The 24,219-nt window shown below is 43.2% G+C and overlaps 1 protein-coding gene across 2 annotated transcripts in view; it reads right to left on the bottom strand.

The window, feature by feature from the left end:
• Positions 1 to 24,219, bottom strand: part of LOC141058478 (alpha-N-acetylgalactosaminide alpha-2,6-sialyltransferase 2-like) — a 90,916-nt gene continuing 66,697 nt past the window's right edge. Inside the window, exons 8-9 of one of the 2 annotated variants that reach the window (XM_073554700.1) lie at positions 11,463 to 11,562; positions 1 to 2,474 (exon numbers count right to left, since the gene is read on the bottom strand). In XM_073554700.1, the coding sequence (XP_073410801.1) occupies positions 2,283 to 2,474; positions 11,463 to 11,562 (292 nt within the window). In that variant the 3' untranslated portion in view covers positions 1 to 2,282. The remainder of the gene's footprint in view (positions 2,475 to 11,462; positions 11,563 to 24,219) is intronic. The other variant, XM_073554701.1, reaches the window with a different exon arrangement.

Consider the following 24,219-nt stretch of genomic DNA (forward strand, 5'->3'; position numbering starts at 1 on the left):
TTTTTAAAAAAAAATATTTCAATTTATTATTTAAATCTTACAAAATACAATCTCATTATTCTCACAATTATCCCAAGAAAAAAATTAATAAATTAATAATTTATTCAACATTTCACCAGATGTGATAATACATGTGCTCTTCACCTAAAATCAAAAAATAGACTCAAGTTCAAGAGTGGCCCACTATTTTTACTAATTTCTTTCAACCCAATATTAGTTACTATTTTGGGGGATAAGTGCTTGAGACAACCAACATGGCTGCTATTATATCAGAACTTCTCCACAGGCCTCTAAATCACAGTAAAATTCCTTGACCCATCATCAACAGGGTGTCTGGATTATTGGAAAGTCATATCGGTGAGTTTTATGTACTATTCTAAGGGTGAAATGGGGATCTGGTAACGACGGAGTCTCCTGTGTGCCCAGTCAGCAAAAAACACAACGAACTTGTGATAGTAGTGGCCACTGCAGAAGAAACATTAGGGTTGATATGTCATTAAAAAAAATGTCAACAACTGAAAAAAATGTAAATGATTTAAAAAAAAAAAAAAACAAAACAGAAAATATGAAAAATATTTTTTCTATTTTCCACTCTTAAACACTAGGGGGAGCAGCTGCTGAAATTTGCTATGAAAATGTAGTGTCCTGATAGTTCACATTACGACTGCAGTAATTGTGGGCGGGGTCTGCCCAAATGGTTATTGTCACCTCCCCTTCTGGGCGTTTCAAAAAGGATAACTGAATCCTGCATTGAGCAGGGGGTTGGACACAATGACCCTGGAGGTCCCTTCCAACATTCTATGACAAGAGAGGATGAAATTTAGGGTGACAGTGCAGAGCCATATTGTTGGTGACTGCAAAGTGATACTGAGATGTGGACAGTGTCACAGAGAACGGCTGGCAGCGCCAAATCTGTCAGCTGGCACTGCACTGGTAACTTTATCACATGCTAGGATTAGATATCCGGAGTGTATGACACGCTAGGGTTGGCTATACGGCTCAGCGGAGTGTATTACACAGGATTGGATTAGATACACAGAGTGTAAAAAAAAAAAATGAGATTAGATAACCGGAGTATATCACACAGGATGGGATTAGATGGACGGCTCAGCGGACTGTATCACACAGGATTAGATTAGATATATTGTGTAAAACTCAGGATTAGATTAGATACACGAAGTGTACAACAGGAAGGGATTGGATGCATGGCTCAGCAGACTGTTTCACAATATGGGATTAGATACCGAGCTCAGCGGAAAGTATGACATGATGGGATTAGATACATATGACACATGATGCGGTGAGAACAGCTCGGTAGCCTGAGAGTAGTACAACACCAGGCTGCCGACCTGTACTCCCCTCCACTACCCTGTACCTCCTGTCACCACTCGCGGCAGAACTCTGTGAATGGTGACAGTGGGAAATTGTAGGTTAGAGCACCGCTCTGGACTACAACAAAATGGCACCAGGCACTCCCAGCAGCTGTGGACTGGACAGCACATGGGGCACCAGTTTACAACAGAGTCAGCCACAGTACAAGAAATGTGGCAGGACACCCACTGCATATCCTCTCTCCTGGAGCTGACGGATTTGAGGTATTTAATTCTTGTGTTCAGGCACCAGCAAATAAAAGGTGGCAGCCCTCCAGCGGCTGCAGAAAAAAATTACCAAGAAATAAATATTAAAACATGACATTCAATTTGGTTAGAAAAATAATTGATTGCATAATCAATAATTATCAATATAAAATGGCGATACATTCTCTTTGGCCATCAACTGACTCCTAATTCAGAATGTCATCATCGGTTCTCTCCTCTCGGATCTTCTACTCCTGGTTCACACAATGTTATAGTTCTGACCCAGATTAAAAACCGTTCGGGATTATTGGGAACCCGATCATCGACCTTTGTGGAATATTAAAGTTCGGATGATTATAAGATGGAATATGATCCTTTCTCGATTAAAGGATTTGTGCTGCCTAATTGGACAGAGATGATGATCTTGGGTCTGGGAAAGCTGTGGTGACAGAGACTTTTTTGCCAATGATTTATTCTAATTTATGAAGAAAGCTTTTCAAGTTTTGGATTTAGGAAGTTAAAAATAAAAAAAAAAAAATCCATTCAGTCTGCTGGGAGTGACATGTTGGTCATCGCTGAAGGCCCATCCTAACCTTTAAAGGCAGGTTCTAATTAGAGCCCATCACACGGTTGGCACCGCCAATGTCCTATCCCATCAGTTCAGAAAGGAGGGTGGTGGCCTTGTCCCGAGGTGGCCATTTTGATTCACGTGACTGGGTGTGACGCCTCCTGCCTCATATACAGCTTTATCACCCCGGCCTCGTGCAGCTTCTGCCAGAGCATCATCTCCTTACGGAAACTGTGGTTGGAATAGAAAACGACCTTATGGTAGGTGGTGTCAAAGTAGTGGTCTGAATATTTCTCGTAGCTTGGCGTCATGAATCCATAAGCGCTGACCTGGTGGGGGAAAAAAGCGAGGGTTAATCTCGATGAGCTAATAAGGAACTTTTCGATTACGGTATTTTTAGGGCCATGTTAGCACCTATGAATACAAATAAAATGATGAATTGAAAACCAGCATAATGATAGGGCGTAGTGCCAGGGCTTGTGTGCGACGACCACCACTGCAACCCCAATGTCTACACCTCTGTTTAGGACAACTACCAGGAGAACTGTAGCACTCTGCAGCCAATGTTTTTGCACTTTTATTTCTTCCTCCTGTGCTTCCTATGCCATAATTTTATGAGGGACAAGTTGTAGTCTTGATTGACAATTCACGTTAAATTTCCAAGTGCCATGAAATGGTGAAAAAAAAAATAAAACCACAACCCCACCATTTTTTGGGGGGGTTTTGATTTATGACTTCAAATGATTCTCCAAGTCTGATCAATTATGCAATGCTAAACTACGCTTTGATTTGAATAACTTCTTGATTTTTCCATCGACAGTTGTTTTTTGGGTGGCGATCTGACATTATTACTGATAGCATTTTGGGGTACGTATTACAGTTTGAAATATCTTTATTTATTTCAGATTTGATGCTTCGACTGAAAATGGCATTTCTGAGCTTTTCAATTCTTTTTTGCTTTTCATAGATAGGACTTTTTTGGATGTGACATGCATACAGTTGCTTGCAAAAGTATTCATCCCCTTGGCTTTTTACCCATTTCTCTATCGCTTCATACCCACTTTTTTACATTACAACCTGTGTTTAAATATTTTTGTAATCTGATTTGTGTGTGATGCATCAGCACTAAATAGTCTCGGTGAAGTGAGAAAATTATAGGCATAAATTAAATGTACAGGATCAAATAACAAAATTGGCATGTGCATATGTATTCACCCCTTTTACGATGAAGCCCCTAAAAATTTTAGGTGCAGGCAATTACCTTCATGAGTCACATACTTAGTGACAGGAAGTCCGCCTGTGTGCAATCTAAGTGTCACATGATCTATCCATATATACACACCTTTAGTTAAAGGCCACAGAGGCTGTAACACCATTAAGCAAGAGGCAGCACTAACCAAACACCATGAAGACCAAGGAGATCTCCAAACAAGTCAGCGACAAAGATGTTATATAAAAATATCCCAATCTCTGATGATCCCCCAGAGCACCATCAAATGGAAAGAACATGGTACAACAACAAATCTGCTAAGAGAGGGAAACCAAATAAAACTCCTCCCCGGGCAAGAAGGGTATTAATAAAAGAGGCAGGGCAGAGACCAAAGGTAACCCTGAAGGAGCTGCAGAGTTCCCAAGCAAAGACTGGAGTATCTGTCCATATGACCAGAATAAGCCATACACTCCATAGAGGTGGCTTTTATGGAAGAATGAGCACAAAAAAAGCCTTTACTTACAAAAATTGTTAGGTTTGTTTTTAGTTTGCCAAAAAACATGTGGGAGACTCCTTATATGTATGGAGGAAGGTGCTGTGGTCAGATGAGACCAAAGTTGAACTTTTTGGCCACCAAGGTAAAAGTTATATCTGGTGCCAAACCAACACAACTCATCACCCCAAGAATACCATCCCCACAGTGAAACGTGGTGGCAGCATCATGCTGTGGGAATGTTTTTCAGCAGCAGGAACAAGGCAAATTGTCGATTCAAGAGGAAAATGGATGGTGGGACATAAAGGGATTTTCTTCAGTAAAACCTGTATGTCTATCAGAGATTTCAGGCTGGGACAGAGGTTCACCTTCCAAAAAGACTGACCCAAAGCATACTGCTAAAACAACACTCAAGTGGTTTAAGGGGAAACCTATAAATGTTTTGGAGTGGCCTAGCCAAAGCCCAGACCTTAATCCAATTGAGAATCTGTGGTCAGACTTGAAGATTGCTGTCCACCAGAGGAAACCATCTAACATGAAGGAGCTGGAGCATTTTTGCCTTGGGGAATGGCCTTAAATCCCAGCGGAAAGCTCATAGAGACTACAAAGTACTGACTTTAGGGTGGTGAATAGTTATGCACACTGAAATTTTCAGTTAGTTTGTTCTATTTGGTGTTTGCTTAAAAAAAAAAAGAAAACCTAATGTTCACAGTTGTAGGCATGTTCTTTACATGAACTGATGCATCTCTTCTTCAATCCTCCCCATCCACCTCACCTCCGCCTCAAAACTGTTCCTTAACATACAATCCTCTGTCTCCAAACACAGACAGCCCCCTCATGCCCTCTCCTGCTCCCACCTGCTAACACTTTCTCTGCTCCTTCTCACTGCTGGTGATATCTCTCCAAATCCTGGTCCTCCTCACCACATTCCCACAGTCATTTCTACCTCCCATCCACGCTCTATCACAACCTTCCGTAACCATTCCAACCTTATACCCATTCACCCAGCCCCCGCTTCCCCAGTCCCACTAACAGGAGCTCTGTGGAACGCTCGCTCTGTCTGCAACAAGATTTCCCACATCCATGATCTTTTTGTTACTACCAAACTTTCCTTCCTCGCCATCACCGAAACCTGGCTCACCCCTTCTGACACAGCCTCTCCTGCTGCACTTTCGTATGGTGGCTTCCACCTTTCTCACACCCCCCGCCCCAGCAGCAAACAGGGTGGAGGAGTTGGTTTTCTCCTGTCAGATACCTGCTCCTTCACCCCAATCCCACTGCCACCCTCTGTTACCCTCCCTTCCTTTGAGGTGCACTCTGTGCGCATCTACTCCCCCTCCAACCTCCAACTGGCAGTCATCTACCGACCCCCAGGGCCAGCCACCACCTTCTTTGACCACTTCACCACCTGGCTACTTCATTTCCTTTCCACGGACATCCCTACTATCATCATGGGCGACTTCAACATCCCCATTGACACTTCCCTCTCAGCTTCGACTAAACTTCTATCTCTCACTTCCTCCTTCGGCCTCACTCAATGTTCTTCTACAGCCACCCACAAAGATGGCCACACACTGGACCTCATCTTTACCCGCCTTTGCTCCCTATCTAACCTCTCTAACTCACCTCTTCCCCTCTCTGACCACAACCTTCTCACATTCTCTTATCTCTTCACTCCATGTCTTCAATCCCCACCCCACAAACTTTTACACCCTCACAGAAATCTTAAACACCTTGACCTACACTCATTCACTGAATCCCTTCTCCCTCTCACAGATATAAGTTCCTTACACAATGTGGATCACGCTGCCGCTCTATATAACACCACGATAGCTGTAGCTTTGGAATCCGCTGCCCCACTTACACATACCAAAACTCGCAAAATCAACAGACAGCCCTGGCACACCAGCCTGACCAAAGAGCTGAGGCGAGCTTCCAGGGCTGCTGAGCGCAGATGGAAAAGATCCCACTCCAACGAGCACTTCATCGCATTCAAACAGTCCCTCACTACTTTCAAGACCACACGCGCCACAGCTAAACAATCCTACTTCTCATCTCATATCCTTCCTGTCTCACAACCCTAAACAGTTATTCAACACCTTCAATTCTCTCCTCCGCCCCCCAGCACCTCCTCCCTCCCCACTCATCCCCACTTTGCCTCATTTTTCAAGCTGAAGATTGATAACATCAGAGACAGTTTTGGTCAACAACCCCCAGAGCCCTTCCGATTTCCCAGCCCTCCACCTTCAAAACCAACTTCTCCACCATTACAGAAGATCGACTCTCCACTCTACTCTCAAGATCACATCTCACCACCTGTGCACTTGACCCGATCCCATCCCACTTCATACCAAACCTCACCACAGTCTTCATCCCAACCCTAACCCATCTCTTCAACCTATCGCTAACAACTGGTGTTTTCCCCTAAAACTTTAAACATGCCTCCATCACACCTATCCTCAAAAAGCCCTCTCGACCCATCCTCTGTATCTAGCTATCGCCCTATATCACTTCTCCCCTACCCCTCCAAGCTCCTGGAACAACACATCTACCTTGAACTGTCCTCCCATCTCTCTTCTTGCTCCCTCTTCGACCGCTTACAATCTGGCTTCCGGTCACACCACTCCACTGAAACTGCCCTTACTAAGGTCACCAATGACCTCTTAACCGCCAAGAGCAAGCGACACTACTCTGTCCTCCTCCTCCTGGACCTGTTGGCTGCCTTTGACACAGTGGACCATTCCCTATTATTACAGACTCTCTCATCCCTCGGCATCACAGACTCGGCCCTATCCTGGATCTCATCATACCTAACAGACCGGACATTCAGCGTCTCCCACTCACACACCACCTCCTCACCTCACCCCCTATCTGTCGCAGTCCCACAAGGTTCAGTCCTTGGGCCCCTGCTGTTCTCCATTTACACCTTTGGCCTGGGACAGCTCATAGAATCTCATGGCTTTCAGTATCATCTCTACGCTGATGACACAGATCTACATCTCTGGACCAGATATCACCTCCCTACTAACCAGAATCCCTCAATGTCTGTCCACTATTTCATCCTTCTTCTCCGCTAGATTTCTGAAACTCAACATGGACAAAACAGAATTCATCATCTTTCCCCCATCTCATGTGACCCCCCCAACGAACCTATCAATTACAGTAAATGGCTGCCCACTCTCCCCAGTCCCACAAGCTCGCTGCCTTGGAGTAATCCTTGATGCTGATCTCTCCTTCAAACCACATATCCAAGCCCTTTCCACTTCCTGCCGACTTCAACTCAAAAATATTTCACGAATCCGTTCATTCCTCACCCAAGAATCTGCAAAAACCCTGGTCCATGCCCTCATCATCTCTCGCCTTGACTACTGCAACCTACTGCTCTGTGGCCTACCCTCAAACATTCTCGCACCCCTCCAATCTATTCTAAACTCTGCTGCCCGACTAATCCACCTGTCCCCCCGCTATTCCCCAGCTTCTCCCCTCTGTCAATCCCTTCACTGGCTTCCCATTGCCCAGAGACTCCAATACAAAACCCTAACCATGACATACAAAGCCATCCACAACCTGTCTCCTCCATACATCTGCGACCTCGTCTCCTGGTACTTTCCCGCACACAACCTCCGATCCTCACAAGATCTCCTTCTCTACTCCCCTCTTATCTCCTCTTCCCACAATCGCATACAAGATTTCACTCGCGCATCACCCCTACTCTGGAACTCTACCACATCAAATCAGACTCTCACCTACCATCGAAACCTTCAAAAAGAGCCTGAATACCCACCTACAAGCCTATAACCTGCAGTAACCACCGATCGACCAAACCACTGCACGACCAGCTCTACCCTCGCCTACTGTATTATCACCCATCCCTTGTAGATTGTGAGCCCTCGCGGGCAGGGTCCTCTCTCCTCCTGTACCAGTTATGACTTGTATTGTTTAAGATTATTGTACTTGTTTTTAATATGTATACCCTCCTTACATGTAAAGCGCCATGGAATAAATGGCGCTATAACAATAAATAATAATAATAATGCAAATCCTAAAAAAAACCAGTGAAATTCCAGGTTCTGAGGTAGTAAAACAAAAAAAAATGCTGGGGGGAGTGGGTTCAATACTTATGCAAGTCATTGTATGTCTACTTTTTTATTGTTTTAATTTATTAATTATTATATTGGGAAGCCTATGGATTTACATTTCTTATTTTAACATCTTTTAAAACTTTTTTTCTTTAGTCTTTTTTCCATCCTGACATCATTTGATCACTTGTACTATATACTGAAACATTTCAGTACTGCAGTGCATGGTGTAAAGCCCCGACTTTTGCTAGGTATTATAAAAACCATACAATTGGTGGTGGTCCTCTCGAGATTTTAGATACCGCCTGTTTTTTTTCCATTATGTCTTGTTATCTTTCAGTTCCATTTCCAACCTGTAGGTGGCGATCATGTCACAACTGTTTACGTAGCATCGCCATATTGTTCCTTCGCACAAGTACTCCACATTGTTGACGTGTGGTTTCTTCCTTCTTCCTCTGCACTTCGTTAGACAAACACTGATTCATTATAGCCGTCTCACACAATATTTGTCTTGAAGGCTGTAACCGTATCTACAATTATTTGGATGATGACCAACTAAGTAATAAAAACTGCCACCTTCCAAAATACTTGCAGGATTTTTATTTGTTTATTTTACTCACCTATAAAACTTCCCTATCACTATGTCTTTGGAGTGTGGGAGGAAACCGGAGAACCCGGAGGAAACCCATGCAAATACGGGGAGACCATACAAACTCCTTGTAGATATCCTTGGTGGGATTTGAACCCAGGACTCCGGCTCTGCAGTGCTAACCTCTGAGCCACCGAGCTGCATAAAAAGGTGTTGTCTTTTCAAGGGCATGGTTTTGCACAAAAAAAACTTTTTTAATTTTTATTCTTTTTTTTTTACATGAGATGCAGGGGTTCTACGCCAGTTCATGCTAGCTTCTCTGCTGGTATCTGGACTGTCAGGATATAATTAAGCTGCCAAAATGTTTGGTGGTTAAAGTAGTGAAGCAGTTAATATCAGTATACTTAATGGGCTAGGATAACCTCACCAACTCTTGTGGTCAAGGGAAGCTGGATTTAGTGCCAGCAACCCTGTTGATCTATGACAGATGAGTTTAATGCCAAAATATCTGGTGGTCTAGGGCAGATGGGATTAAATGCCTGCCTTGCTGATGGTTTAGGGAGGTTGGATTTAAATCCAGCTACCCTGGTTGTAAAGGGCAGATGAAGCTAAGTTCAGCATCCCTGGTGGTTTAGGGAAGTTAGATTTAATGCCAGCAACCCTGGTCGTCTAGAGCAGGGGTCCCCAACCGCCGGTCCGCGGCCCAGCACCGGGCCGCTGCAGTGCCCTTGCCGGTCCGCGGACACAAGGGGAGCCAGGGGCGGTCAGTGGCGTAGCGGGGGCTGGGGCGGCGTGCAGCAGTTCTTAGCGGCGGCCAGGGAGCGATCCAAGCAGCTCCGCTGCCTGCAAGAGGGAATAGCAGGAGCGGAGCTGCAAGGACCCGTCCACTGCGTCCAGCTTCCTGCCCGCCACCCGCGCTTCCTGTCTCTGACTGACACAGAGAGGAGAGCGCGGCTGCTGTGTCAGAGCGAGGAAGCGCGGGCGGCGGGCAGGTGAGAGGAGAGAGGTGGTGTGTGTGTATGTATAATGTGTGTGTGTATGTATGTGTGTGTGTGTGTGTGTGTTGGTCTGTGTTTGTGTAGCCTGGCCCTGGAGGAGATGGGGACATGAGGAGAAGGCCATGAGGGGAGTGATGGAGAGACGGCAGTGATGGGGAGAGGGGAGTGATGGGGTGAAGGCAGTGATGGAGAGAAGGGAGTGATGGGGTGAAGGCAATGAAGGGGAGAGGGGAGTGATGGGGTGAAGGCAATGATGGAGAGAAGGGAGTGATGGGGTGAAGGCAATGATGGGGAGAGGGGAGTGATGGGGTGAAGGCAATGATGGGGAGAGGGGAGTGATGGGGTGAAGGCAATGATGGGGAGAGGGGAGTGATGGGGTGAAGGCAGTGATGGAGAGAAGGGAGTGATGGGGTGAAGGCAATGATGGGGAGAGGGGAGTGATGGGGTGAAGGCAATGATGGGGTGAAGGCAGTGATGGAGAGAAGGCAGTGATGGGGTGAAGGCAATGATGGGGAGACAGCAGTGATGGGGTGAAGGCAATGATGGGGAGAAGGGAGTGATGGGGTGAAGGCAGTGATGGAGAGAAGGCAGTGATGGGGTGAAGGCAATGATAGGGAGACAGCAGTGATGGGGTGAAGGCAATGATGGGGAGAAGGGAGTGATGGGGTGAAGGCAATGATGGAGAGATGGCAGTGATGGGGTGAAGGCAATGATGGGGAGAAGGGAGTGATGGGGTGAAGGCAATGATGGGGAGAAGGGAGTGATGGGGTGAAGGCAGTGATGGGGAGAAGGGGGTGATGGAGCACTTATTCAAAACCTATGGTGAGTTGAGTCACATTATAAATGTTATTTAATTATAAGTATGCACTGCTACACTACAACCGTGTCCATAGCCCCGCCCCCTTATGGCCAAAGCCCCGCCCCTGCCACACCTCCATCCCCACCCTGCCGGGCCATGGAAGAATGGTCTTGCTTGAAACCGGTCCCTGGTGCAAAAAAGGTTGGGGACCACTGGTCTAGAGCATATGGACTTTTTATTGGCACCTATTGTGGTCTACAGTAAACACGGTTAATGTCAGCATCACTGGAGGTCCAGGCTAGTAGGAGGTAATGCCCCCACCTTTCCCTCCGTGGTCTATGGAAGTTGGAATTTATGCCAAAAACCATGGTGGGCTACGATAGATGGGATCAATGGCAGCAACTTGGGTGAACTAGGGCAAATGGAGTTAATATCAGTATCCCATGGTGATCAATGACCGAGAAACATACCTGGTGGTTTAGTATAGATGGGGTGATATAAGAGTCCTTGTTGGTCTATGGCTGTGAAGCATTCCCAGTGAAAATGTAGTATCAGCATCAGCCTACTGTATCAATTTTGCCAAGCAAGAAATTTAGGGAATTGTTGGCCACCATATCCTGCGATACATGGATGGTCCTGCTCTACCAGGGTGACATTTCTATTTTGTCAGAGGAGCTCACTAATCCAGGAAGGTCCTGAACTGTAGACATCCCTTTAGGACAGGGGTGGGGAACCTTAGACCCCTGGGCCATTTACGACCCTCGATGACCTTTTATCTGGCCCCCGGGCAGATCCTTAGGGACCGCATTCTTGGGCAGGGAGCGGTATTTTGATTGCTACCAGCTCATTATTTTTTTTCTTGCTCTGTTAGCACACATACATACACAGTGATCACTACTGGACACTGAAGGGCATGCAATAAAAGAATATGTCCTGACACCAGTGTCAGAGGCAGGATGTACTTTGTGGGCGGAGTTTGTATGGCCCCCGATGGATGGTATAAATATCCAAATGGCCCTTGGCAGAAAAAAGATTCCTTACCCCTGCTTTAGGACATCAAAATACTCTAATAAAACACATGGAAGGGGACGCATAGGCTAGTGATATTTTAGAGTAACCATCCGGCTTCCCAAAAATGTGCTCTCTCACCTGGTCACAAGTGTGTATGGCAGCCAACAGCAGTGAGGCTCCGGTGGACGGGCGATAAATGTCACGGCTTTTTGATTTTAAAATCGTGTCATAGAGGAACCTGTAAAAGTAAAACAATAAAAATTAATCTGAGGATTTAAGACCTATAAAACCACCTCCAGACAAGGCCAGATTATGCCATATGTGAGCTGTGAGCACAAGTTAGCACCATGTGCACATAGTCACTCCTGTAGAATAACTACTATAATACTGCTCCCTATGTACAAAAATATAACTACTATAATACTGCTCCTATGTCCAAGAATATAACTACTATAATACTGACCACTATGTGCAAGAATATAACTATTATAATACTGCTCCTATGTACAAGAATATAACTACTATAATGCTGCCCCTATGTACAAAAATATAACTACTATAATACTGTCCCCTATGTACAAGAATATAACTACTATAATACTGCTCCCTATGTACAAGAATATAACTACTATAATACTGCCTCTATGTACAAGAATATAACTACTATAATGCTGCTCATTTGCACAAGAATATAACTACTATAATACAGCTTTTATGTACAAGAATATAACTATGGTACTATAATACTGCCCTCTATGTACAAGAATATAACTACTATAATGCTGCTCATTTGTACAAGAATATAACTACTATAATACAGCTTTTATGTACAAGAATATAACTACTATAACGCTGCTCATTTGTACAAGAATATAACTACTATAATACAGTGTACAAGAATATAACTACTATAATACTGCCCTCTATGTACAAGAATATAACTACTATAATACTGCCTCCTTTGTACAAGAATATAACTACTATAATACTGCCCCTATGTACAAGAATATAACTACTATAATACTGCCCTCTATGTACAAGAATATAACTACTATAAATCAGCTCTTATGTACAAGAATATAACTACTATAATGCTCATTTGTACAAGAATATAACTACTATAATACAGCTCTTATGTACAAGAATATAACTACTATAATACTGCCCTCTATGTACTAGAATATAACTACTACTGTATAATACAGCTCTTATGTACAAGAATATAACTACTATAATACTGCCCCTATGTACAAGAATATAACTACTATAATACTGGTCCTATGTACAAGAATGTAACTACTATAATACTGCCTCCTATGTACAAGAATATAACTACTATAATACTGTCCCTATGTACAAGAATAAAACTACTATAATACTGCTCCTATGTACAAGAATAAAACTACTATAAGGGTACTGTCACACTCTCAGTATTTGGTCAGTATTTCAGTAAATATAAGCCAAAACCAGAAGTGGGTCAAAAATGCAGAATTGGTGCGCTTGTTTCTATTATACTATTCCTCACCTAGTTTTGACTTGCAAATACTGAGGAAAAACACTGACCAAATACTGATAACATGACAGTAGCCTAATACTGCTCCCTTTATAGGTGAATATAGCTACTACAATACTACCGCCTCTCAACCAAGATATAAATCATATATTATGAATGTCTCATTTCTATATAATAGACAATGCATGTTTCAAGAATCAAATTGAATAGTTCTGTTTGCTCAGGAACAATATTTGGCAAGTGAGGGACGGATATCCTTTTGAGAAGGATCTAATTTTTCTTTTTTATGTAAGTAGTGAAGAATATACTGATGTTGTTGAGTACCTTGTGCTCATTATTCATAATCATAAAGCTTGTCAGAAGAGCTCAAAGTACAAAAACACTTTATGGCAGAGCTGGGGTAATCATTCCTGTAATATTAGTATGGAAGATAGGGACCTGACATTGGTTTGGTCTTTACGTCCTATACTAGTGGAGTCTTCATGGTAGATTTGAGTCCTGGCAAATTTTCCCCTGATGGCATTGTCTGATATCTAGATAGGTATGACTACTGAGAGCCTGGACTTTCCATGCTTTACCTTTCCATTAATGTTTGAGCCTGGTGGTCACCTAACTAGGCTGGTGATGTAACTAATCCTGCTCAAAGAAGGTCTCAGCCGACCTACCATTGTGCCACCATTTTTGTCTACTTGTTCTCCGATTTCCAAGCAAGTCCATGTCTCTTCTAATGGTCCTTCTTATATTAAGAGTTTCATTACAGGGAAGGCCTCCTTTACCTCAAATTCCTTTTGGAGATATCTCAATAGAACAGGTGCGGATGGGAACAGTCCTTTTATCTTACAGGCTAAAGGGCCTGTCCCACTAAGCAATATCGCTAGCAATATCGCTATAACGTCACTGGTTTTTCGCTATGTCTGATACTTACCTCCGACCGGCTCCCCCACTGGTTATCGCTGATCGCGCGAGAACGGCCTGGGTCGTTTCTCATCGTCAGCTTCCTGCTGGGCTTCCTGTGGCGCCGACGAGCGACGCGAGGACGTCAGGATCGCCGCGCCTGACAGGTAAGTAGCGACCCCCGACCGCTGCTATGTCGCTGGTGAGATCTGCCTGTGTGGCAGCTCACTAGCGACCACTTAGCGATGCACCAGCGATCCTGACCGCGTCATATCGCTGGTCGGGATTGCTGGTGTATCGCTAAATGTGACAGTACCTTAATACTTAGGTCAATAATCTGCTGTGTAGATACCATTCAGAGCTGATAAATAGGACACACTACTGCACACACAGAGACAGAAAACCCGATACAAGAAGAAATCCATCTCTCATTGAAAAATGCTCATATTTACAGTTACCGCCTGCCCATACTCAATAGTCTGTGTCTTAAAGGAGAAATTCTCCAATGTTAGTGCTAATTTTTGTGCCACTATAATACCAGACATATTGCCCATAACTGTACCGTTCCCATAATAATAGCGGAAATGTTGCTCTATAATGATATCACCCACAGTACCCCTGTAACAGCAACAACCACATGGCTCTCATTACAAAGCCAACGGGGTCCCTATAACATTGACAATTACTGTGCCTTCATAACAGCACCAAGCACAGGAACGGAGAACAGTCAAATTCATCATTGCCTTTACACTCGGTTTTTGTCTAGTTTTGCGTCTTTTTATTGGTTACACTTAATTCGTTATTATATTTGCACCTTTTTCTGCTTTATGGGCAAATTTTGCCAATTCCAGTTATCTTTGCCTGATTCATCAATTACAACTTTTTAAAAAGTCTCAAAATTTGGTGCAACGCCACTCCAGTCTCTCCCTTGGTGTCTTTTTAAGTACGATTTTGGAACAATTTTTACACCCTTGACACCAAAAAGTCATAAGAGTTCAAGACAAGAAAAAAAGACCATTTTTGACTTTTCGCCAAATCAAGAGCACCATTTTGAAAAATTTGGCACCAAAAAACGGCAACTAATACCACAAGACAAAAAAAGGAAAGTGACCTAAAAAAAACAACTAATGAATTGCAGCATCTTTAATACTCAGTAGAGCCCCTCTGGCTGTTGCAACCTGCTGTAACAATGATGCATAGTCAGACACAAGCTTCTGGCAGCGTTTCTGAGGAATCTTAGTCCTTTCCCCATGGGTTTGCTGCAAATGCCTTCTACACATCCAAACAAACATTTTCTGCAGGGTTTAAGTCTGTACTGTAATTATGGCTCAAGAATCTTCCAGGACTTCTGAAACCAAAGCTTGGTGGACTCTAAGGAATGCATGGGATCAATGTCCTGTTGGACATCGCTTTTTTTGCCAAATCTAGCTGTAGCTATTTTTTACGCTGGAGGGTTTTTGACCACCTGCCTCCTCGGGAATCTGGTGACCGTCGGTTACAGCTTCATGTTCCTGTCATGTCCAAGTAATGCAGCTTGTGCTCCTATAACTTGTGAGCTCTACTTCCAACTGTGTCTCTGGGAACATTTATTGCATTCGATTTTGTAGCTTTTTCCTTATTAGTGTAAGGCTATGATTTTTTTCTTAACTTTTTAGACCACCCTTTTCACAACCCAACAATATTATTGACATGTAGCCCATTACCCATGAGGAATGGGATAATGTACCTCAGGAATGCTGCCAGATTCTGTTGTCTGGTTATTCATCATATTATATCAGTCAGAGGGGCACTACGAAATACTAAAAATGCTTGCTATGAAAGCAGTAGTCAGTAAAAGTGGCTTTTTTGGGGCTAAATTTGGAAAATCCACTTATATTAGCAATGTTGTGCTATCTATGTTGTTCCTATGTCTCTACTGTATCGTAAAAAGTTTGTGTTCATATCATTGGTGCAAGCTGTGCAGCCGCACAAGGGCCCAAGGGTAAGGGTGCCAATTTCCACCTCTAAAGCATCTGTAATTTTGCCTTTCGAAGTAATTGGACTGCAAAAGGCCTATGTATTGCACTTGCTCAGGGGTCCTCTTCTGTCTGCCGGTGTACTGTATATATATCTATACAGCAGGGAGGTTAGGGTCAAATCCTAGTTCACAGGCTCTGATTAGGTGCACCTGGCTGGCCCTGCATATAACCAGGCTAGGTGTTTACCTTAGTCAGTTAGGTGGGGGAGACATACCAGAGTGGATTGGATAAGAGCTAGAGAGAGAGACAAGTCAGAATCTCTCTCTGAGAAGAGACTGCATCTGCCATATGCATCAGACTGCAAGAATCAGTGGTTTCTATGGACAATAGCTGCTGTGTTTGACCAAACTTGGTAACTAGCTCAGCCGTGTGGGAGTTGCCAAGGTCTATCTTGATTTGATAGCGCCTGTACAAACCTAGGGATTTTGTGTTCATGGGTTTGTTTTGATACTGGGCAACCAGTAGAAATAAACGTTACATTGTTTTGACCCAAGACACTAGTGCATGTGTGAACTCTACCTAATGCCTACTGGAGAGCATGAATGCCTGCAGTTGGTGGAGAATGCTGGCATGAAGTAACACAGGTGATTGTAGTGTAAAGATTGAATGTCCTGGTTAACATTGTGAACACAGTTTGAAAGCATGGAGGAGCTTGTTAAGCAACTGGTCCATGCCATTCCGCAGTTGCAGCTGCAGAAACAAGAGACTAAAACTCCTTATCCAGCAGTTTCAACAACAGCAGCAGCAGGAGTTGCAGCAGGAAATGGCTCTCCTGGCAGAAACTGTCAGGAAGGTGGCATGACCTGCCAGCCAAAGTGAAGGTATCTGAGTGAGGTGACAGTATGGGGAGGCCTTACAGAATATGACTCTGAAGGACAACGCTTTCCTGACTGTTTTTGAGAGGGTGGCAGACAGGGAGAAACTGCCCCCAGAGCAATGGGATGAGGTCCTAGCTCCATACCTTACTGAGAAACCGCAGAAAGTGTACTACGATCCTGACCTGCAGGATGCTAAGGAGTGCAACAAGCTAAAGACAGACTGGCACGGTTGGGCTTGAACTTTTGCAAATTTTTTTCACATTACACCTAAAATTTAAATGTATATATGACTACACAGCATTTTATCTTAATTTACCAGACGTTTATTTTCAGTAAGCAAGTAACAGTAAACTGTTATCTATATGTTGACTTTTGAATTTATGTGTTTGTTCTGTGTTTGGTCAAGAAAACAGTCTTTTGTTTGTATAAGCCTGTAATATTGACTTTTAAGTTGACATTTGTTGTAACATATTGTGCTGTTATCCTGGATGATAGAGACACAAGATAATTGAACCATGATGTTTGCTGATATGTTGATTACACATTGTCCATGCCAGTTAGTTTGTTGACTTGCAAAATAGAGGAAAAACTATGCAAATAGATTAAATAATCAAACAATGCAAGTTGATCTCGTATCCGTTCTTCCCGTTTACCTGTAAATGATGGCTTGAAGAAAAGTTGTGGACTATAAAAAGGGGATACATGCCTCTGTGAGATTATAATCATATACATCCAGTCATCCAGACAGCCAATAAATCAAAGGAACCAGAGACTCTTTACAAGACAGCAGTCAAGACATCATGGCTCCATCACTAGGGACACAGATTTGTCATTCTAGAGCATGCCAGCTTAGATGACCACGGCTCCGACTGGAAGAATACAGATCTGTTCCATTGACCATAACTGAACCCAAGGCTACATTTGGAATAGTCAGGATTTCGACCCACCAGTCACCTAAGCCCCATGGATACCTTTGTGAAAGCCAGGATTGGGACCCACTGGTCACCTGGCTCCTTGGAAATGTTTGGAGAAGCCAGGATGTGATCTTCCGGTCACCTGGCCTTGTACCTCATTGGGCTTTCATCTTTTTAACTTATCGTTACCTCCTCTCTGTGTGTGCCACAGGTGGGGCAGTTGGCCCTGGAAACTCTGAATCACAGCTGCTCTTATCCCGGTGAGTTGGCGGAAGGGTGAGACTCTGTAATTTTGCACCATCTTGGGTATTGTGTTGGGACTGTTCTATGTGCTATTTGCCTGAATTGTGTTTCAATAAAGTATTGCCACACTGTTTTACCCTCACTCTCTGTTGTCTGAGTAGTATTAGGCCCATGGTAATAGGAGAACGGGCGTTGCCGTTCACTAGGATGATCCCTGGTCCATGCGGTTTTCGGCTAGCGGACTAGAGCACCCACTGGCCCCGTGTCTACACAGTATATTATTTGGATTTTATGTGATATACAAACACAAAGTAGCAGGTATTTGTGAAATCTAAGGAAAATTATGCATGGTTTTCTAAATATTTTAAAAATATAAATCTGAAAATTGTGATGTAGGACCACCTTTTTGCTGCAATTACTGCTGCAAGTCTTTTGGGGGTCTCTCTGTACAAGCTTTGCACATTTATTGGATGAAATTTTTCCCTATTCTTCTTTGCAAACTAACTTGAGGTTGGATGGAGGTGTTTGTGAACAGCAATTTTCAAGTTTTGCCACAGATTCACAATGGGATTTAGGTCTGGACTGTGACTGGCCCATTCACACACATGAATATGATTTGCTCTAAACTATCCATTGTTGTTATGGCAATATGTTTAAGGTTGTTGTCCTGCTAGAAGGTGAATCTACATCCCAGTCTCAATCCTTTTACAGCCTCTAACAGGTTTTCCTCCTGGATTGTTTGTGTTTACAGGTGTTTCTCACAAAATTAGAATATCATCAATAAGTTAAAGGGAACCTGTCACCCCCCCAGGCATTTTAAGTAAAAGAGCCACCTCTGGGAATCTTGGGCATGCGCAGTAGTTCTCTGCGGCTCTCATGCCCAAGATTCCCAGCCCCGCAGTGTGAATAAATCATAAGCGACTGTGGGGCGGGATCTCTGGCAGGCAGAGCTAACTGCGCATGCCCAAGAAAATATATTACAGCACAGGCAACAGGATTTGAATTGAACACAGAGGAGGTGGAGCAAAGACATAAGGAGGAAATGAATGATGGATGCGAGGCGTCGGTGTCAGGGGGGAAAGAACTGCCCCCCGGTCAAAATTATGGTATGTCGACTAATTTTAAAAACGTTTATTTTGGCGGTGGAAGGGATGCTAAATAAAAGAGCCACCTTGACAGAATGCAGCTTTAGTGCTGCACAAGGTGGCTCTTTTACTTAAAAACGCCTGGGGGGGGTGACAGGTTCCCTTTAATTTATTTCAGTTCTTCAATACAAAAAGTGAAAGTCATATATTAGCTAGAGTCATTACAAGCAGTGATCTATTTCAAGTGTTTATTTTTGTTCATTAAATGCACTCAATACTTGATCGGGGCTCCTTTTGCATCAATTACGGCATCAATGCAGTGTGGCATGGAGGCGATCAGCATGTGGCACTGCTGAGATGTTATGGAAGCCCAGGTTGCTAGCCAATCAAGCACAGTGATACTTTGTAAACCAGGTATTGGTACTTTTGGGAGTGTGGACAGGTGCCAAGTACTGCTAGAGAATGAAATTTCCCTCTACAAAAAGCTTGTCGGCAGAGGGAAGCATGAAGTGCTCTAAAATTTCCTGGTAGACGGCTGCACTGACTTTGGTCTTGATAAAACACAGTGGACCTACACCATCAAATGACATGCCTCTCCAAACCATCGCTGATTGTGGAAACTTCACACTAGACCTCAAGCAGCTTGGATTGTGGCCTCTCCACTCTTCCTCCAGACTCTGAGACCTTGATTTCCAAATGAAATGCAAAGTTTACTTTCATCTGAAAACAACACCTTAGACCAATGAGCAACAGTCCAGTTCTTTTTCTCCTTGGCCCAGGTAAGACACTTCTGGCGCGGTCTATTGGTCATGAGTGACGACACAAGGAATGTGACACTTGTAGCCCATGTCCTGGATATATCTGTGTGTGGTGGCTTTTGAAGCAATGACTCCAGCAGCAGTCCACTACCTGTAACTCTCCAGCAAATTTTTGAATGGCCTTTTCTTAACAATCCTTTCAAGGCTGCGGTTATCCCGATTGGTTGTGCGCCTTTTTCTACCACACTTTTTCCTTCCACTCAACTTTCCATTAATATTCTTGGGTGCAGCACTCTGTGACCAGACAGTTTCTTTAGCAATGACCTTTTGTGGCTTACCCTCCTTGTGGAGTGTGTCAATGACTGCCTTCTGGACATCTATCAAGTCAGCAGTCTTCCCCATGATTGTGGAGCCTACTGAAATAGACTAAGGAACCTTTTTAAAACGCTTAGGAAGCCTTTGCAGGTGTTTTTTGTTAATTAAATAATGATCATACAGTGGCGCTCACTTGCATAAAAAGTACCACCAGCCCAAGTAGAAGACAATAGTCACCACAACTGTCAAGATAAAACCTGAAGAAAATATTAACAAGTGCGCTCAGTATCTTTGAGGTCACTGCCTTTCTTTCCCGGACGGTAAGCCTAACAGTGTTTGCTACGGGCCGGAGCAGCACTGGTGTTGTCATTAAAAAAAACAATTAAAAATGCTTAGGGCAATCAGAGTATAAATGGTTCATTCAAAATGATAATGTGCACAATTAGATCAGAATAAGGATGTACTTCATGTAGCTAGATGCAAATAATTCAAGTGATGTCCTGAAGAAATAGTCCAAGTTGCAGTCAAAGAAGCAATGACCCATGGTGAAGATAATCCGGGTGCTTGTAAAAAGGTCCCAGAGGAGTTGTTCAGTGAATTAGCTTATAACACAGTGCTGCTCCGGCCCATAGCAGACACTGTTAAGCCCCCGTTACACTCTGCGATATCGCTAGCAATATCGCTGTAAAGTCACCGATTTTGTGACGTTGCAGCGATATTGCTAGCGATTTCGCTGCATGTGATACTTACCTCCGACCGGCTCCCCCGCTGGTTATCGCTGGTCGCGCGAGAAGCTCCTGGATCATTCCTCGTCGTCCACTTCCTGCGACGCTTCCTGCTGTGACGACGAGCGACGCGTGGAGCCGGGCGGGAGGACGCAGGATCGCCGCGTCTGACAGGTAAGTAGCGATCCCCGACCCCAGCGATGTCGCTGGTGAGATCTGCCTGTGTGGCAGCTCACTAGCGACCACCTAGCGATGCACCAGCGATCCTGACCGCGTCATATCGCTAGTCGGGATCGCTGGTGCATCGCTAGGTGTAACGGTACCCATAGGCTTACCGCCCGGGAAAGAAAGGCAGTAACCTCTGTGCTCACTGGTCATGCTTGTGCTCGTCAGCACGGGACCTGGCGTGACGTCAGAGTCACGTGTTATGCCTGGCTGTAGTCAAAATTAAAAAAAAGTTACAGATCGCAATGTGGGCCAGAAACTATCTGACGCGTTTCAGAGACTCCTATCTCCTTCCTTCAAGTTCTGTTGTTATTTTTCACTTAAACCCCAATACTAAAAAAGATACCGAGGGCACTTGTTAATATTTTCTTCAGGTTTTTTGTTAATTATTCTAATTTACTGAGAGAATCACTTTTGGGTTTTTATTGTCTGTAAGCCATAATCATCAACATTAACAGAAATAAACACTTGAAATAGATCACTCTGTGTGTAATGACTCAATATAATATATGAGTTTCACTTTTTGTATTGAGGAACTGAAATAAATTAACTTTTTGATGATATTCTAATTTTGTGAGAAGCACCTGTAGATTCATCCATCTTCCCATCACCTCTGGCCAGCTTCCCTGTCCCTGCTGACGAAAAGCATCCAAACAGCATGAAGCTGCCGTCACCATGTCTAACAGTGAGGATGGTGCTTTAGAGGGATGTACAGTGTTAGTTTTCAGTCACACATAATATTTTGCATTTAGCCAAAAAAAGTTCTGACATACCCCAAAAGACTGAATACAAATGCATGTCCACATTTTCAGATATATTTTTTAAAAAACACTTAGAAAACCATAAGTTTTTAGTATTAGTATTTAACCCCTTCACTACCAAGGGTGGTTTGCACGTTAACTCCCGGGCCAATTTTTACAATTCTGACCACTGTCCTTTTATGAGGCCATAACTCTGGAACGCTTCCATGGATCCCGGTGATTCTGACATTGTTTTCTCGTGACATATTGTACTTCATGTTAGTGGTAAAATTTCATTCATATAACTTGCGTTTATTTGTGAAAAAATAGAAATTTGGCGAAAATTTAGAAAATTTCGCAATTTTCCACCTTTGAATTTTTATGCCCTTAAATCACAGAGATATGGCACACAAAAAACTTAATAAGTAACATTTCCCACATATTTACTTTACATCAGCACAATTTTGGAACCAAAATTTTTTTTTGTTAGGAAGTTATAAGGGTTAAAAGTTGACCAGCGATTTCTCATTTTTGCAACACCATTTTATTTTTACGGACCACATCACATTTGAAGCCACTTTGAGGGGTCTATATAATAGAAAATACCCAAAAGTGACACCATTCTAAAAACTGCACCAAGGAGTTTATTAACCCTTCATGTGCTTCACAGGAATTTTTTGAATATTTAAAAAAAAAATGAACATTTAACTTTTTATCACAAAGAAAATACTTCAGGTTCAATTTTTTTTATTTTACCAAGGGTAACAGGAGAAATTGGACTGCAAAAATTATTGTGCAATTTGTCCTGAGTACGCTGATACCTGATATGTGGGGGGGGAACCACTGTTTCGGCGCATGGCAGAGCTCAGAAGGGAAGGAGCGCCGTTTGACTTTTACAATGCAAAATTGGCTGGAATTCAGATCGGACGCCATGTCACGTTTGGAGAGCCCCTGATGTACCTAAACAGTGGAAACTCCCCACAAGTGACCCCATTTTGGAAACTAGACCCCCCAAGGAACTTATCTAGATACGTGGTGAGAACTTTGAACCCACAAGGGCTTCACAGAAGTTTATAACGTACAGCGGTACAATTAAAAAAATCATATTTTTTCCACAAAATGATCTTTTCACCCCCAATTTTTATTTTCCCAAGGGTAACAGGACCCTAAAAGTTACTGTGCAATTTGTCCTGAGTACGCTGATACCCCATATGTGGGCGCAGACCACTATTTGGGCGCATGGCAGAGCTCGGAAGGGAAGCAGCGCCATTTGACGATTTTGGCTGGAATTGAGATCGGACACCATGTCGCGTTTGGAAAGCCCCTGATGTACCAAAACAGTGGAATCCCCCCACAAATGACACCATTTTGGAAACTAGACCCCCCAAGGAACTTATCTAGATGTGGGGTGAGCACTTTAAACCCCCAAGGGCTTCACAGAAGTTTATAACGCCCAGGCGTGAAAATAAAAAAATCAATTTTTTTCCACAAAAATTATATTTTTGCCCCCAATTTTTTATTTTCCTAAGGGCAACAGGAGAAATTGGACCCCAAAAGTTGTTTTGGAAATTGTCCTGAGTAGGCTGATACCCCATATGTGGGGGTAAAACACTGTTTGGGCGCATGGCAGAGCTTGGAAGGGAAGGACCACCATTTGACTTTTTCAACGCAGAATTGGCTGGAATTGAGATCAGACGCCATGTTGCGTTTGGAGAGCACCTGATGTGCGCAAATAGTGGAAACCCCCAATTCTAACTCCAACCCTAACCCCAACACACCCCTAACCCTAGCCCTAACCCTAGCCTTAACCCTAGCCCTAGCCCTAACCCTAATGGGAAAATGGAAATAAATACATTTTTTAAATTTTATTATTTTTCCCTAACTAAGGGGGTGATAACGGGGGGTTTGATTTACTATTTATGGCGGTATTTATATTTGGCAGCTGTCAAACGCTAAAAGACCCTTTTTATTGTAAAAATAGTTTTTGCATCACCACATATTGAGAGCTATAATTTGTCCATATTTTGACCCACCGAGTCATATGAGGTCTTATTTTTTGCGGGACGAGTTGACGTTTTTATTGGTACCATTTTGGACACATGACATTTTTTGATCGCTTTTTATTTTGTTTTTTGGGACGCAGAATTTACAAAAAAACAGCGTTTCATGAATTTCTTTTGGGTGGTGCGTTTACGCCGTTCCGCGTGCGATAATATTGATAAAGCGGTTTTCTTCTTCGGGTCAGTACGGTTACAGCGATACCTCATTTAGGTTGTTTTTTCGGTTTTATGCAATGAAAACAATTTTATATAAAAAATAATTATTTTTGCATCGCTTTATTCTGCAAGCTATAACTTTTTTTTTCGCTGATGATGCTGTGTGGCAGCTCATTTTTTGCGGGACAAGATGACGTTTTCAGCGGTACCATGGATATTTATATGCGTCTTTTTGATCGCGCGTTATTGCACTTTTTGTTCGGCGGTATGATAATAAATCATTATTTTTTGCTTCGTTTTTTATTTTTATTTTTTAAGGGGTTCTCTTAAGGGGTTAACTAATGGGACAGTTTTATAGGGCGGGTCGTTACGGACACAGCGATACCAAATATGTGTACTTTTATTGTTTGTTTGTTTTTTTATTTCCAAAA

Source organism: Dendrobates tinctorius, unplaced genomic scaffold (assembly GCF_039654945.1).
Source record: "Dendrobates tinctorius isolate UK_male_01 unplaced genomic scaffold, ASM3965494v1 ptg000212l, whole genome shotgun sequence".
Classification (NCBI taxonomy): Eukaryota; Metazoa; Chordata; class Amphibia; order Anura; family Dendrobatidae; genus Dendrobates; species Dendrobates tinctorius.